Below are 16,678 nucleotides of genomic sequence, written 5' to 3' on the forward strand. Positions count from 1 at the left end.
GAACCTTTGTGACATACACTTTGTGTACTAATCAGTTTGAATCTGTATTAAAAGTACAGAAAAGAAAAAAATATATATTTAAAAAACACCAGAATAATATTTTAGTCCTACCACTATGGAACTGTATCGCAATTCTGCAATCCCTATAGTGACACTACAGTTAAAAATAAAAAGACATGTTTGTAGTACAATTGTGATTTAGGGTTAGAGAAGGTTTAGGTGTTGATGCTGGAAGCGTGGATGTTAATTAGATCATGTTACCCTATTCATAGGGGTTTTGTTTAATCTTCATTGTAGGTGATAACACAATTTATACAAAAAAAACAACACTATATAAAAATCGGCAGAAGATATTCAGCTAAAAGAAAGCAAACTGCAATAGTAGATCAAGCACAGTGCTAAACACTGTAACCAATTTTACTGAAAATTCTAAAACAAACAAGAATTTAAAAGGAAACAAAGACGATTCTTTAAGTATCATATTTTCTTTCGGGATCATAAAGCTAAAACATACATCAGAACTTCATGTTCAGCCACCAGCCAGTGTCATGTCTAGGACTAAAACAAATCAAAATGTAAATGGTGAAGAATAAAACGGTGTCTGAAGAATCCCATTACTGATATACTGTACAGTAGCTGTCTAAGCCTGGATGCAGACCAGCAGCTCCTATTTCCTTCAGTAAGTGAGTTCTTAACCGCAGTCTGCACTACAGGAGTTGGCATTTTATCCAGAACAGTGGTGCTTCGCCTAACCTTACATTTTTAGATGCCAATCCACTTAAGTGCTGCTTTAATGCAGTGACAACAGGTGACTGGAGCCACCAAGCTCCAAATCAAGAGCGGGTTCATGTAGAATACAGTTACGAGAAAACACATTTTGTTTTGTTCTGGCATCAGATTTAAGCAATTCATTAAGAAACTATTGTAATTTGTATGTTACTGTATTAGTCTCCTACTGAGTACAGTTTTATTATTATTATTATTATTATTATTATTATTATTATTATTATTTTTATTATTATTATTATTATTATTATTTGCTAGTAGTAATCATACTATTTTGCTGCATTGGATTCCATGTTCCAAACATTTTTGTCTCTCATGCCACTCATTGATTTTCTTTCCTTTTCAAACACAGAAACCTCTCAATGTACTTTCCATTTTAGTACACTTTTTATATTGAACGGTACAGCTGGACACTGTTGTCTTACCAAAGCAGCAATACTGCTCATAATTCAGCACACACCACAACATATTAATGTAGCTGTTCGTCGGTCATACACATTAAACAAGCAGGCTTAGTCACTAGAACAAAGCAATGCTGATTAAAACAGATTTTAGATTCAAGCTTTAAATGTTTGTTGGAATGAATTACGGTTTTTATTTGCCACTTGAGGAGAACTGGAATGTACGTGAAGACACATTCAAAACTAGTCCCGGTAAGCATGTTGTTCCATTTGAGTGCAACGCTAGGTAGACCCACACTTGTGGTATTAACATATGATAATCCACTCTTGGTACATAACAAGCAATTACGGCAGACACCTTTAGGAATAGCAATATGGCAGTCACATGTGCAGTGTTTAACAAGCTCAATGGATTTCCAGTATAAATCCAGATGCATTCACAAACACTGTGCATAACGTCCCTAACATTTATAACAGACTGTGATCGGCCCATTTTCACACAGGCACAGTACTTTGATACACAACTGCATACTTATTTCTTCCTTGTTTGTTCTATTTTTATTTGTGCAGATTTTTCCTAAAGGATTTAAGGATTAAACCACAAGCCTACTGCAATACTTTTATGCCACAGTACCATTTGACTTAAATTTGTGATGACAAAGGAGCAAGATTATATATACAGTAGGAGATCCTTCTAGCTCAAACTTGGAGAACAATCTGTCTTGGTTATTGGGAGTGCATTTTAGAGATGTGGGGTGGGGTGGGGTGGGGATACTTTATCCTGCAATACTCAATGCTGTCACACTACAAGCCGGCATTGTCGAACAGCAGCTGTGAAGGAGTGGGCAGCTGCTCAAGTCCCAACTGTCCATTCAAGTGTTGCTTGGACAGTGGTGTCTGAGAAGACCTACAATAGAGAAGGCAATAACATGGTTTGGCATGGGGTGGGGATGGGGGTAGGGGGTGATGGGGTTGTCAATAAAATAGCATTATTACATTATATAGGTACCCCCTCCCCCCTGAAAATAAATGATCCGCTGCTAGTTTCTCTCTTCACAATTCATCCCCTCTTGGGATACATTAGGATTCAGCTCATGCTGCAGCAGCCTCATCAAGCTGCATCTAGACAGCCGAGCTTCATATTCCTATAAAAGCCCCGGGGGACACAACAATGAATGTTGTAGGCCATGCTGGCTTTCTAGAATGGCCAGGCCTGTCCAGCTACACCTGCCAAGCAGATCTGCAAACCTACACCAATATACGATTTTGACATCACCAATTATAGATTAAAAATAGTCAGACTGTATATGAATTTCCAACGAGTTTACATTATCTTGTTCCAATTGACTTTACATTAAGAAAGCTGTTTTGGTCTCTTTTTTGCCGTACGATTTCTGAAATAAAACCCCAACCCAACTATAAAGTTATTCCGATTGGATCCATAAAAATTCTCAAAATAATTAAAAACATCTTCTCTGAATGATCACAGTTATGTGTTTGTTATCCCATTTGGGAAGCATTGCTTACTTATGAAAAACACCCTTTAAAATAAAGTCTTTGGTACAAAATGCTTTATACATGAGGCTGCCAATATTCAATTACTATATACTTGAGCTCAAACCAAAAAAAAAGAAGTTATTGTATTGCAATGTTTAGCATAAAAAATCCCCTTTATTGTAGCAGTAAGGTAGAGGAAACCTTCTACACTGCACTGACCACTCCTTTATTGATCTATGCAATACAGCATTTTAAACACATTACATGAAAATGAAGGTTTAAATCATTTACTTTTACAAAATACAATTTCACAACCATAATCAAATCATAAGACCATATGCTAGCAATACATATATCTTTTTTTTCAACTATATATATTAAAAAAAAAAACATACTAGATTCTGAAGTCTGAATACAAAATGTATTTTTTAAAGTGCCAGTTTTGATCTATAGAAATCACATAGTTATCCAGTTTTTCTTTAGCAAAACATACAATAAAGACCATTCATTTACAATACTGTTTTTTATGGAACCCTAAAGGAATTCTGAATACACTTATGGTAGCAAAGCAATATTTAAAAAAGCGATGTTCGCAAGCAAGCCACCAAAAATATAATAAAAAAAATGTCAAGAAGCAAATCTTACATTTTATTTGCAATACTGTTTTTCTTTCCGTCTAAAAACTAGAAATAAAATGTCATGCACTGTACAAGTGCAGACACCCGTCAGATGAAAACAATCAAAGCCTATAAAACAAAAGACTAAAGGATTCATATTTACCTGTTGTTAGAAAACAATCTTCATCGCTCACCCATGTAATTCAGTTATTTTTTAATGGTGATAACAAAACGACACCAGAGCTGGTGGCTTTGTTACCTGGAAAACTGCCTCAGGAATCTAAATATAACCAAATTAAGAAAGATATGAGCATCCGTGTGCTCGTGTGATTCAATGACCTTCCTCCAGCAGATTGGGAAGGATGTGCCACTATTGAACAAACAACAGGGAGCAGTCCATTGCACAGGAGAGGGGAGGGGAGGGGAGGGCTGTACTCCTGCTGACAGCATCAACGGTCGCAAGGTACAGAATACAATGCTGGGATGGGGAGTGGGGGAGGCCATCAGGGCAATGCATTGTTACAGTAAAAATGACAACTTTCAAATCAACAACAAAACCAGCAAGAAAGAAGTACAGCATTATCCAGATGCAGAATGGTTCCATCCCATTTGCATATTGTGCTCTGCATCAGACAGAAAACAGATTGTCATTGGTATCTAGAAGTGTGTATGGATTATATTTCAGGTTCAAGAACCAATCTTTGATCTGTACAGAAGTCCCACTGATATGGTCTGTAACAGGGCCAGGAGCCCTGTACATGAGAAGGGGGCAGGGCAAAGCCCTTATTATTATAATGATTTGTATTATGATTTATTTATGTATATGTATGACGTCAAAGCTGTGCATTTTTGTATTTTTTTGCAGCGTGGATGGGAAGCCCCATCCACATTAAAAACCTTGTGCAGAAGGTGACCATCTCCCGAGTTAAATAATTGTTTAATTATTGCTAATCGGGAGATGGTCACCTGCATATAAGTCTGCAGCTCTCTGCACTCTGGGTGGGAGTACAGAGAAGTACGAGAGCGAGAGCGAGAGCGAGAGAGAGAGAGAGAGAGAGAGCGAGAGAGAGAGAAAAACCAGTGAGTTTAAACAAAACTTATAGGAACAGTGAAGGCGATTGCCCAGCCTGACCTATTGTTTGTGTTTAGTGTTCATGATGATTTTGTTTAAACTTTTATTTTGCTCTGTAAGTGTGTTATTGTTAAACCTTTTATTTTATTTCTGTATTTGAAAATAAAACGGTGCAAGCACAGTACCTGCAGTGTCTCTGAATCCTTCCTGCTTCTGGCCTGACGTCACCACATGGCTACCCTGTCACATGGTCTAATGGGACCAAAGGTGTATTTTTATTGTTGCAGTACCCAAAAGTTAAATGGATTGTATCGACTTAGTCAACGTTTTTTCCAGTAATTAATTTATATATATATATATTAAAAAAAAATAATAAAACAGAGGATCAACACAGCAGCTCTTGAGCCTCTATTTAAAAGTAAACAAACCAGATTATGCGTGTGCAAAGGCACACACAGGGGCCACATCGCTGCTGCTATGCTGTCTCTGCCTGCGTTCTGAGCAAAACAATGGCTTTTATTACTTTTTGAAAATGAACAAGTATTTAAATTATGAGCAAATAGCTGAATAATGAAAATCCTGTGTTCGTCCCAGCACACACACACACACACACACACACACACATATGTATTAATGAAGGATTTCACTTGTTCACAGGTTCGTTTGCCCCTTTTAAGCAGACCCAGACACAGAAATTGAAGTTTAGCTTGGTTGTGCACTTTTATTAGTCACAAAACAAAAATAAATAAAACCTAACTCCCACATGGAGTGCTAAACTACACTTTTGTTTGCTTCAGCGAACTATAACTGGACGGCCAAGCCGTTTACCAGTAACACACACAACATAACACAATACAAAACAATACAGGTTCACACAGTACCTTACATCGGCTGACAGCCTCTTGCCTTCACTCAGACTGCCCAGTACAAACATTTGGTTCCTGTTATATACCTGCCTGCGAATTACAGGCAGGTGACACCCATTAAATTAAATCAAATAATTACACCCGTGGCTGTGCAAACACTACAACACACCAATATTTATCTGGCAGTGTCAGAAATTAACCCTATCCCTGCCAACCACCAGCAAATTTGCCAATATAGTACTTGCAGTTTTTTGTAAGACAATGTCATAAAACAGTTTTACAATACAGGGAATGGAAAAGGCCTACTGTTGAAGCCAATAAAAACATAAAAAAAAACAATATAATGAAAAATACAATGGACTTCTCTGTGTTACCAAGATCATGGCACACAGACTTATTTTCAAATTGTAGACTTCCTCTCCATCTGGACATTTGCCATTAAACAAGGACATTATGTACTGTTCTAGGTCTGCTTACTAAAACCATTATCAAAATCTATTCTGTTATCAATATTTGGAATGGGTGATATATATAATATACATAGTCATCTGTTTGTGCATTGGAAGGTCAAAACCTGGAGCGGTCAAAGCCTGGTGCATTGTAGGCTACATTCAAATAGGGAAAACGTGATTGTTCAGCACGTGCAGGGGCACAGCAGCACCTGTGCAGCAAAACCATGCACACCATACAGAAAAAATACTGTGACTATTATTATTATTATTATTATTATTATTATAAGCAGCATTCCCTCTAAGCTTTTTTGATACTGACAAACTTGCTGTTTTGACTGAGAAAGGGTAATATCAGTGAGAAACCTTCGGCCACGCATTAAACCTTAATGTATTATTTGGTTTGTGTTGCATTATACAATTTTGAAACAATATTCCAAACACAAGTATCTCAATTTTACAATTTGCTTTAAATTTTAAAAAGACATTTATTGTGGCTTGTCTCTGATTCGGAATCATCCTCTGATTTTTATATATGTATGTATGTATGTATGTATGTATGTATGTATGTATGTATGTATGTATGTATGTATGTATGTATGTATGACTCTTAATGAAGCGTATATTTACCTTTATGAAGCCTGTCTGAGATCCTATCATAACTGCAGCCCTGTCAGTTGTTATCACAGATACAGACTGCATGCTTAACTGGTGGTCTGCATAGAACTGCTTTATACCATTGTATAAAACACCGGTGCCTGCACTGCCTTCAATTGTAACCATAATAGCAAATTCAGTTTTTTCCCCCACTTTCTATCAATGTATTAATAATTAAACATGGCATTTGAACATAAATATAATGTTGATAGTTAATCTTACCACAATCCTTTATTTTTATTAAAGCTAAGAGTTTATTTTTTATTTTTATTAAAGCCATGTCCAGCACAGTTGTGAGAATCATATTTACAGTCTTCCACTAACAATGTAGTTCAGTGTACAAATGAAGGAGTTTTGAAAAAAAAAAAAAGTACCTTATTGGTGGCATTACAAAACAATACAAACATTTTAAACAGTTTAGTCCAGCAATGTCATGTGAGAGTAATCCTATCTACAGTACTCCACAATTAAATTTTGTGTTTTACTGGCATTACACTAACCAGGACAAAATATGAAACGCTGATAATAAAAAAAAGGCGTGTTGACTGACTCCCTGCTCTGAACAGGTTCACTGCTGTGTATTAACTTGAAGAATATTATCCAACCATCCTCATATAGATAATCAGATTTTTTTTTAAGCTATACTGTCTTCTGCGGAAACATCACATTTTTTTTTCTTCGTTGGTGCAGCCGCCATGTTGAGTTTCAGTAGAGACATTATTATTATTATTATTATTATTTATTTCTTAGCAGACGCCCTTATCCAAGGCGACTTACAATTGTTACAAGATATCACATTATTTTTTACATACAATTACCCATTTATACAGTTGGGTTTTTACTGGAGCAATCTAGGTAAAGTACCTTGCTCAAGGGTACAGCAGCAGTGTCCCCTACCAGGGATTGAACCCACGACCCTCCGGTCAAGAGTCCAGAGCCCTAACCACTACTCCACACTGCATATGATATGAAGTCACAAAAAAAATGCACACGGTATGTCTTCTTCAATTACTATACTATACACGCAATGTGTATTTTAGACTCTAAATTAATGTTTTGATTACATTTTACCAGTTTCAAAATGCTTGAGAATGATATTTCTGAAATGGTCGTTTTTTAAAAGGGAAATAAAACAAAAAAAAACTGTCAAAAGTATGAGTGTAGTGATTTTTATTTATGTTTACCGGAGTATTTATACTTCTAAATAATACAGAAAGATTGTGCTTCAATGATTAGTTCAATTATACGACGAGTTCAGAGGCAGAATCGCAAGACGCCTGCTTCCCCCACCCTGTACTAGTAGATTACAGGGTTAACTAAAGATGTTGGAGTCTTGATTGAGGTTGATATTTATGATAAGAACTAGCGAAAGTTAGTAAACTGAGTGTGAAAGTTTTTGCCAGTTATTGCGAAAAATGTGCGCATTTTATCCTGAGGGAACACTGATTATAAGTGTCATCACGTAAAATCTACAGCATGCAAATCAAGAGAAATATAATCTATCAACCCTTATGAAAGTAAAACCCCAATCCAAATGACATCACATAGGGTAATTCTGCACAGCCCCTAAAGATGAAGTTCATGTCCCAGCATAGGCAGTTCAGACTTGGCAAAGAGAAGCAGCTGCAGGGTTTGGGGTCTGTATCATGCCTGGCAGTGGTCCATTCTGCATCATGAGACTCTGACCAGCTACCTCTCAAATAAAGTGATTTGGAAACCTTGTGCCCTTATTGTGGACAGTCCCTGAGCTTGCTTGCTTGATTTTTTTTGCTTGCCAGCTGCAATGAAGTCTGCAGCTCATGAATCTTTTGTTGTAAATTTAGAAGGTGGTTATAAAGTCAGTCCTGCGACACTGTCTTTGCAATGCTGCTGTGTAAAAAAACAAATAAATAAAAAGTTTCTGAATTAATTTGATTTGTGTGTCCTGGTGAAAGTTAGTACATTACGCTGTTTTTGCAGTAGAATGTAAATAAAAAAAAATTAAAAATGTTGGCATTGTGTACTGGATGTTCCTCCATGATCTGAATAGGCTTAGTACACTTGAAAGCTGGTTGCATGCTTCAGGGCACTGACACAATTCTGTCTGTCATTATTTAACAATTTAGTATTTGATTTTGGGACATATTCCCTGAATATGATAATACATGAACGTGTATTAGAAATGTAACTGGATTCATTAATGAAACTGTGTGTCTTGAGAAACAGGGCAAACTGCTGTGTCTTGAGAAGGGGGCCTCTGGCTTGCAGACATACTGAACTATGTGACCTACTGATTAGAGGACTGGCGCCTGAACTGAACAAGGAAGACATAAACTAGCGATGTCCCAGTGGAAAAGGACACTAAAACATCAAAGGACTGCGAGTTTAAAAAAAGGCAAGACACACAAATGATCTCATGAAAGTGGCGATTTAGCAAAGTGAAAAAAGACTATAAATATCCAAGCAAAACTGAACATTTTGCGCTCCACATCGAATGCTAAACAAGGTGCTGTCACTCTGCTAAGCAAAGCTGCAACTCCGGGACTCTGCCTGAAAACGGAACCAAGACGAGGATGCAAGCTGCAAGCAAGCCTTGAAATTAACAGCAGACATGCGGCAATTGCTGCAATGCCCCTCAAAATTATTGTCTATTCACAGCCATTATGGCTGCAGTGTCCTTTCAGCTACATCAACTCAAGAGACGACTGTATTGGGAATTGTTTGGATCAAAACGTGATTTGCGTGGTTAAGTCGCACCAATTCCATACACAACACAAGTCAATATTTATAAATGCGCTATGACACTGGTCTGTAAAGGAAAAAAAAAAAGCCAACATTTCACATGTTATAAACTGAAGCGCAAGAGGGATGATAACAATCTGAGCGAACACAAATGCCTGGAAGTCCAGAGGTGCTGTATGAACATCAGCAGATACGGTAACCCCAGGTTCATGCAGCAGTTGTGCTGGTGACCTCATGCAAGTACATTTTAATGAAACATTGCATTCAAGAAATTTAGAACGAAAAACATAACTAAAAATAGACATTAACAAAATGCCCAGAAAACGTAATAAAAGAAAATTATAATGAAGAGCCGATACGCAGCAATAAGTCAATTAAACAAAAAAACAAAAAAAAAAAACATAAGTGAAAAGGTTATCATATCAAGATGAAAAAAATTCTCTTTGTGAACTCCAATAAACCAATGTTGTAGGGTGCCTAAGTTCTGAGTCAACACGAAGAGATTTATTGTTTGTTGCATCTTCTTTAGCAGCCACGTTATATCCCATATATATTCAGTTAAAAAGCAGGCACGGTAATTTAAGATGTTATCATAATGAAAAACAGTCAATGTAGCATGAGCTTTGTATTAAAGCAGTTTATTTCTCAAACTGACCATTTTAAAAGAAAGGTAACAGCAGAACGCATATAGCAGCAGTGTGGAGTAGTGGTTAGGGCTCTGGACTCTTGACCGGAGGGTTGTGGGTTCAATCCCCAGTGGGGGACACTGCTGTTGTACCCTTGAGCAAGGTACTTTACCTAGATTGCTCCAGTAAAAACCCAACTGTATAAATGGGTAATTGTATGTACAAATAATGTGATATCTGTATAATGTGAAATAATGTGATAACTTGTAACAATTGTAAGTCGCCCTGGATAAGGGCGTCTGCTAAGAAATAAATAATAATAATAATAATAATAAATACTTGGGACTGTAATTAGGAAGTGCACTGCTGAAAAAAAAAAAAAAATTAACTAATTCAATGAAATGCTTACTTGCAGCTTACTTGATTGCAATAGAAAAACAGCCATTCATTAAAACTGATAAGGAAAAAGAATGGTTTGGAAATATCTAAAATATATATGACACCGTGTTTACTGTGGTGTATTTAATATCAAAATAACAGAACAAACTCACTGAGACTTGTTTTTTTACTGAAACAATACATGGTTACAAGTACAGTAAAAAACATAAGAGCTGGCTGTGTTACATGCTCTCAGACCAGGACTCCACTAACTAACACTGAGCATGCTGCAGCACGCTATTAATCATACACCTGGACACAATTAAAGGTGTGGTCACTTGAAAAATATCTCAGATATAAAATGCGGAGTTCACTGCAGTCTCATTTGCATAGATTACCTATTCAACAGAATGAGGCAACAAACAAGTGAGTACAGACAGTAAGTTAATGTTTTATTATCACTTTAGTGTCGTCTGAAATTCAATTTTAAGAAGTTGAATATGGTAGCAACCAACTTGCTCTTAAAGTGGCCTAGAAGCCATTGGCAACAGATCAACCAAGGTTACAGAGTAGTACTGGAAGAGAAAACTCACTTCACTGGATGCACAGAGCAATACAGAAACCAATCTTAAATTCTAGGCAATTACCTGCCTACTGAAGAAAGGCCAACACTGACATCACACTGAAGAGTTAGGTGGAGTCAGGCCACAGCACTGTGTTTTTGATTCTGTCATGACCGCACAAATGGAAAAAAAAGAGTCTGTAAAGTTTGACTTAAAGTGGTGGTAATCTAGGTTTTTAAATCAATTTAACAGTAGCAATATTATCACAGTCCCCTTTATTTCTGTTGAGGACCCTTTGGTTCTTTTCTAGTATTTTACTTCTACTGTACTTCAATTTGGAATATGCAGATGAAAAGTTACTTGCTGGTACCCAATCACTTCATGTGTTGTACTGTAGTTCAAACTCACTCCAGTGGTCTTGCTGTAATCAGAACATGTGACCTGCAGGAAAGCCAGCAACACCAGTGATCATGTTGGCAGAGGTAAGACAAATCATTAGAAAGAAAGCTGAAGACTTAACAAGAATGAAAAAAGAAAACAGAAAACTAGGATGAAGAATAACAAATGAGGCAAAGAGCCTTTGTATCATGACATACAGTAGAGCTAAACTTCCTTACCAAAAGGTGTAAACAAATACTTTAACACACAGCAAATAATGCTAATGCAACTTTGACATGACACAAGTTTTATGAAGGAGGTTTTATAATAGCATGTTGGCGTTTGGACCATATAAAGGAAGGGACTTTGCTATGAGGGGTGGCAAAGAAGCGACATGCTGAAGGGTTTGGTTGAACAGATGGCTGAACAACTGATTGGGAAAATAAACAAACCATGGTAACTTTATCAATCCATACCATTAAAGGCAATCATAAACTCGGAATTATCTTCACAATAGTGTTGATTGCATCAGTAAACTTTACCACCAGTTTTATCAAATTTTGTTTGTATGCTATTATATATTTGTTAATGGACAATGGCAAAAACATATCTACTATTTTTTTCTATGTGAAAAAAAAAAAAAAATCTACAGTATCCTTATTTAGACTTGAGAAAAGTAATTGAATTCAGTCACTACCAGCTGAACAGACATATAATCAGTGTACAAAGACAGTGTACAAGAATGAGCGCTGAAGTAGTTGGCAGCACAGGGCAAGTCTGGTGTTAGATTTTAAACAAAGGAAAATATTATGCTAGCACTCTTGCTTATGGCAGTAAAACAAATAAAGCACAACATTCCTTTACCTAATTTTATCTGCAAGGAACTATTAAAATATGCTATAGGTATAGGGTTATAAATCCACACTTTGTCAGAACATGCTTTTTATAAACCTCCCTTCAGCAAAAGCTACAGCAGCCTCCTTCAGGACCTACGGGGCAGACATGCTGCAGCCTGTCCCAGACTTGCAACTCATTGCAAGCCAGGCAGCCTCATCCAGTCTGCAAGCACTCAATCCGAGTATCTAAGCTAGCTTTTTATTACTGCAATGACTGTAATGTGTTGGTATAATCTACATGCCAATTAGTGCAAAACAGCCCTCTGGGAAGTAAAAGCTGCTCATAAAATGAACTTAAAATAGACATGTATGTACTCATCCAAACATGTGACCAGCTGTTATTCTCTGTGCTCCCGGCAGGCCGAGGGCTTTCATTTGCAACGCAGCGAGGGGCTGCTGGGCAGAATCTGGGCATCTGGCAATCTGGGCAATTAATGCCTATTTGCATGTAGCTCACTCCTGAGTAGTAGAAGGCACTGGCACACACCAATTGGAAATATGCCCACAGTAGCTACTATGGGCCTCTTCTAATCATGCATACAGTAGTGGGGGAGGTTTAAATTGAAGAATTTTGATATACCCATATGAACAGCATAAGGATTTTGTATAAAATAAGATATCTGCATCCACAGTTGCTGTTGAAATCTACTGAAGCCACAAGGGTGCTTTAAACTTCTGAGTTTCGGTCTAAGCTAGTCAATTTGCAAAACAAATATAACATGAACAGGATCTGTCAGTTTTATGATACTGGGAAAGGGTTATTTTGCTTTTAATTATCTTTAGTCTACCTGTCTACTGTAGCAGCATGATATAATGTTGCAGTTCTAAAACAGCTTTAGAAAAACTACAGAACTGTAGTACAAGGAAAAGGTCACAGATTTACTGATCAAAAAACTACAAAGTATAATTTCAGTCTACTAAAATATATCATATACTGTACAGTACATGGCAGCTTAGCAGGGTGGCTCAGTGCACCAATTAAAGCTGGTATAGTTCAAGGATTGGGTGTCATGGAGTGCCATACACTGCAGGTTGTTTTATTTACTACAGCCCTATAAAATGCAGCTTTTTACATCTGATCAGTAGTGTCTTAGCTTTATGTGCAGTGCATTGAAAAGCAAGGCGCAGTAAGTTTTAAAAGAAATGTCAAAGACCTGGTTGGAACAAAAACCTAGGCTGTGCAGCACTAAACTTGAGTTGCCCATCCCTACACTAGAGCAGTAAACAATAGCTATTCTACCAGAGGTCAAGCCCTAGATACCAAACTCCATTTAGTGTTATGGCTCTGTAGCCATAGCCAGGACAGATGCTGAATTTGTAGATCCGTTTTGCTGAGTGAACTTGCTGCAAAGCTATTTGTTAAAATTCCAAATCAATGCAATATCTTAGGAAGTAAGAGTGAGTGGTGAGTGACAACAATCTAATATATTAACCGCTACCCTCCATCTCTGGTTTTCCTTCAGGGTGCACATTGGATTGCAACCTGCTAATCTGTAATTGAAAAGCAGGTATGAATTTACAGTAAAGAAATAAGAAGCCACAGTATGTATTAGATTCATTATAAAACATACATTGCACAATGTGCTTACTTGTATGTGTAGCATAGTGACAGATTTAGCCTCAACTCTGGAACCAAACTAATGACCACGGTGTTCATTAGCCCAATAGCCTATTGTATTGGAAATGAGAAAAGTCCAAATGACTCATCTGCTTGGTATTTTTTCACTGGAAACTGAAAACTAGGAGACTGCCACAACAGTCGGATTACAAGACCAAAGTTCAACAAACCACAGCGCTGTTACGAATAGAAACTGGTAAATATGGAATACAAAAAAAATAGATTTAAATACATTCAAGTCAAGACCTTGTCAAAAATCATGGGGTGGAATTAAAAAAATACTTAAATATTAGTTTATATTTGATCTCCCAATTAAAAACATTGTAAAGGTTCAAGAGAGCTGCAGTTTCTTTGCAATGCATGAGGGCTGAGCCAAGCAATTTAAATAACATGCTATCATAGTGTGAGAATGTTAACATGTAACTGGAAAAATGCAACACCAAACTGTTTTCTTGTGTTTTGATAAACAATGAGAAGCAGAAAATAAACATTGGCGAGCAAGCCTAGGTAACCTTGAAATGGGATACACAGTATGAAGCTTGGCCACCCAGGCAATGTAATGTTACACGCATGGGAGAAAAACACAATAAAACATGGAGCAGGACAAAAATACAAACAGTTTTGCACCGTTTGTCCAGTACTGCAAAAGTTTTTGTGGTGTTATTTTTTCCCACTATAATACTGTAGGTATCATAGGATTGTAATATCTGTGGCTGTGAGGTACAGTATTTGAATGTGTGGCTTTATTCCTTCAGGGGCTGGAAAAAGCAATATTAGAGCTTCCTCCTGCGTTCTCCTATTGCTCTAATTTGGTCTCATGACATCAACTGGCTTAGCAGGACAGAACACAATACAACTTCTAGTTCAGAGACAACCCCAACTACAATTAAACTGTTATGAATGACTAACCATTACAACTGGACCCTGAGACAAGGAGCCACAAAACACTGAAGACAATGTCATTTTTAAAGCAGAGTTTGGGTTAACTTACAGTACAAAAAAAGAATACAGCACACACTCTAGAAAAGAAAGTTACCAACTAATGCAATGGGTTTTGAAAGGTCTGTATGACTGTACAGTACATGTATGGTCAAGCTCAAAGATTCAATTTCTGATGTTCTAACTTGCTCTTTGATTTCATATTTCCTAATAAAAAGCCACCCCGATTTAATGCAGGGCTACTGTATATTGGTGAGGTAATATGTTGAATATGTGAATTGGCTCTGATCACTCTACTGACTTTGTTTAGCTATCATTATTATAATATAGGCCTATGGAACGACTTGTATCAGGACACATCATGATCATTATGTTTTTTGCTGTTGTACTAATCTCTGGAGCAAAAAAAATAAATAAACCGCGTACATTTCTGTGAGAAATTGTAATATGTCAACTTGTTACAGTTTCAATATAAGCATGTTTTTGTTTAACTTTGATTAGTAACGCATAAAAAAACAAGCGATTTTACCTATCTGACTGGTACGTCTTGCTCTGTACTGTAAATTACAGTACAAAAATAGTCTGTGTCCATTACAATTTCTGGAAACAATAATAAACGACTTTATTAAAAGTAGATTACTGTAGTAAATATTACTATACATATTAAACTTACCTTTTAATTATAATATCAGGCTGCCAATTGTCACTGTAGTGACGTTAAGGAACGCCGTGCTTTTGACAAAGAAGTAAATAAAATTAAATCTCACATCACTCACTGTCTGGCATGTATGGTCACTCCCCAAAAAATCAGTCAGTTTCTGTATCTATCCGCGACCGCAGTCTGGGGCTCTCTCTGTCCAGCAAAGTCAAAATCAGACTATTCTTTGGGCATGGGTAACCCTAGCAACGCAGTGTCTGTCTTGTGTGTACGTAAGGCAACAAAACTATGTGAATGAAGTGGTATATATATTTTTTAAAAGGGATCTCACCCTGTTTAACTGGTTCGTAGCTAGAGTCCCTTTAAATCCAAGATGTCTTCTTCTGCGCATGTGTATTCCCATCGGCCACTGCATGAGTTTATGAATGACGTTATTTTGTCATAGCCAGGCGGGGCCCGTCTACGGAAGGCCATCTGGGTCCAAACACACGTTATTTAATACCCGTTATGGAAGGCCAACTGCGTCAAAAATGTGAGCTGGTAGTACACATTTCAAATAAGTTACTACACGTACAAATTTGGTCCAATAAGTTCTTTAGAAATGAAATAAGAGCCAATTAATTTAAAGAAAATAGTATGTGTACTAAATGATCCAATTAAAAGTAGTTTTAAATCGCTTTAATTCAGTGGTATCCCCACTGTAACTAATGTGTAATTTTAAACAATTGTCGGAAGATCTTACATTGAATCTAATATAAAAAAAACAAAAACAAAACAAACAAAAAAAACAACGATTGTGTACATTGTTAATACAAATTGAACCCGTATGTCACGGTCAACATTGTGTCTCAAGAAGTCGGCAGCACTCAGCAAATCTTTAGTTGCAGCGTAGAAGAAAATCTTTCAATTAAGAAAACAGGATGCGAATATTTATCATATGCAATACATTGGGCCTTGTACATTTTTTTTAATTGCGGTGGACTTCTCATTTTGTCTTGGTCGTCTTTTTTTTTTTTTTTTTTCTTTTTAGAGAAACGGATTTGTTTCCAAAAAAAATAATGTATAATTAATGGTAAATGTACCTCTGTTTGATAATAGGAAAACACCCATCAGATCGCCTCTAGTAGGTACTACTGTAAAATGATCAGCCCGTGTACAACATACGTAGCTCATTTACATTTATTGAGAACACGTAGTATTTTATGTAGTCTGATTGGTCCAAATCATACCTGTACTAAATGATTGACCCAAATGACCTTCCAAACCGGTCAGCTATAAATAACATTGGCCTTGTGGGTTACATCATTACGTTAAGGCTAAAGGTTCTTGATAACCCTATACAACCAAATATCCAACTTTTCTTAAGCTTCGTCGTTTCCACTGTTCTCCCAATAATTGTGTTGTTGAAGTGTTTTCGTACCCTGCACCCTCTCTGCCCTATAAGTGTAAATTCAAGATAACATCAAATTATAAATCAATGCATTCCAGAATAGAATACACTAACACAGAGGTTTTCCAATCATCTCTAGTTTCATCCATCAAACCCCATGTTCCTG

At 36.8% G+C, this 16,678-nt stretch overlaps 1 protein-coding gene across 11 annotated transcripts in view; it reads right to left on the minus strand.

The window, feature by feature from the left end:
- Positions 1-16,250, minus strand: part of klc1b (kinesin light chain 1b) — a 68,771-nt gene extending 52,521 nt beyond the window's left edge. For 3 of the 11 annotated variants that reach the window (XM_059024920.1, XM_059024919.1, XM_059024921.1), the window contains exon 1: positions 15,454-15,571. In XM_059024920.1, the coding sequence (XP_058880903.1) occupies positions 15,454-15,537 (84 nt within the window). In that variant the 5' untranslated portion in view covers positions 15,538-15,571. Of the gene's footprint in view, positions 1-3,464; positions 3,667-15,137; positions 15,575-16,204 lie in introns of those variants that run through there. The other 8 variants (XM_059024910.1, XM_059024909.1, XM_059024915.1 and 5 more) reach the window with 7 other exon arrangements.
- Positions 16,251-16,678: the final 428 nt, after the last annotated feature.

The sequence above is a fragment of the Acipenser ruthenus genome, chromosome 6 (genome assembly GCF_902713425.1).
Source record: "Acipenser ruthenus chromosome 6, fAciRut3.2 maternal haplotype, whole genome shotgun sequence".
Taxonomy (NCBI): domain Eukaryota; kingdom Metazoa; phylum Chordata; class Actinopteri; order Acipenseriformes; family Acipenseridae; genus Acipenser; species Acipenser ruthenus.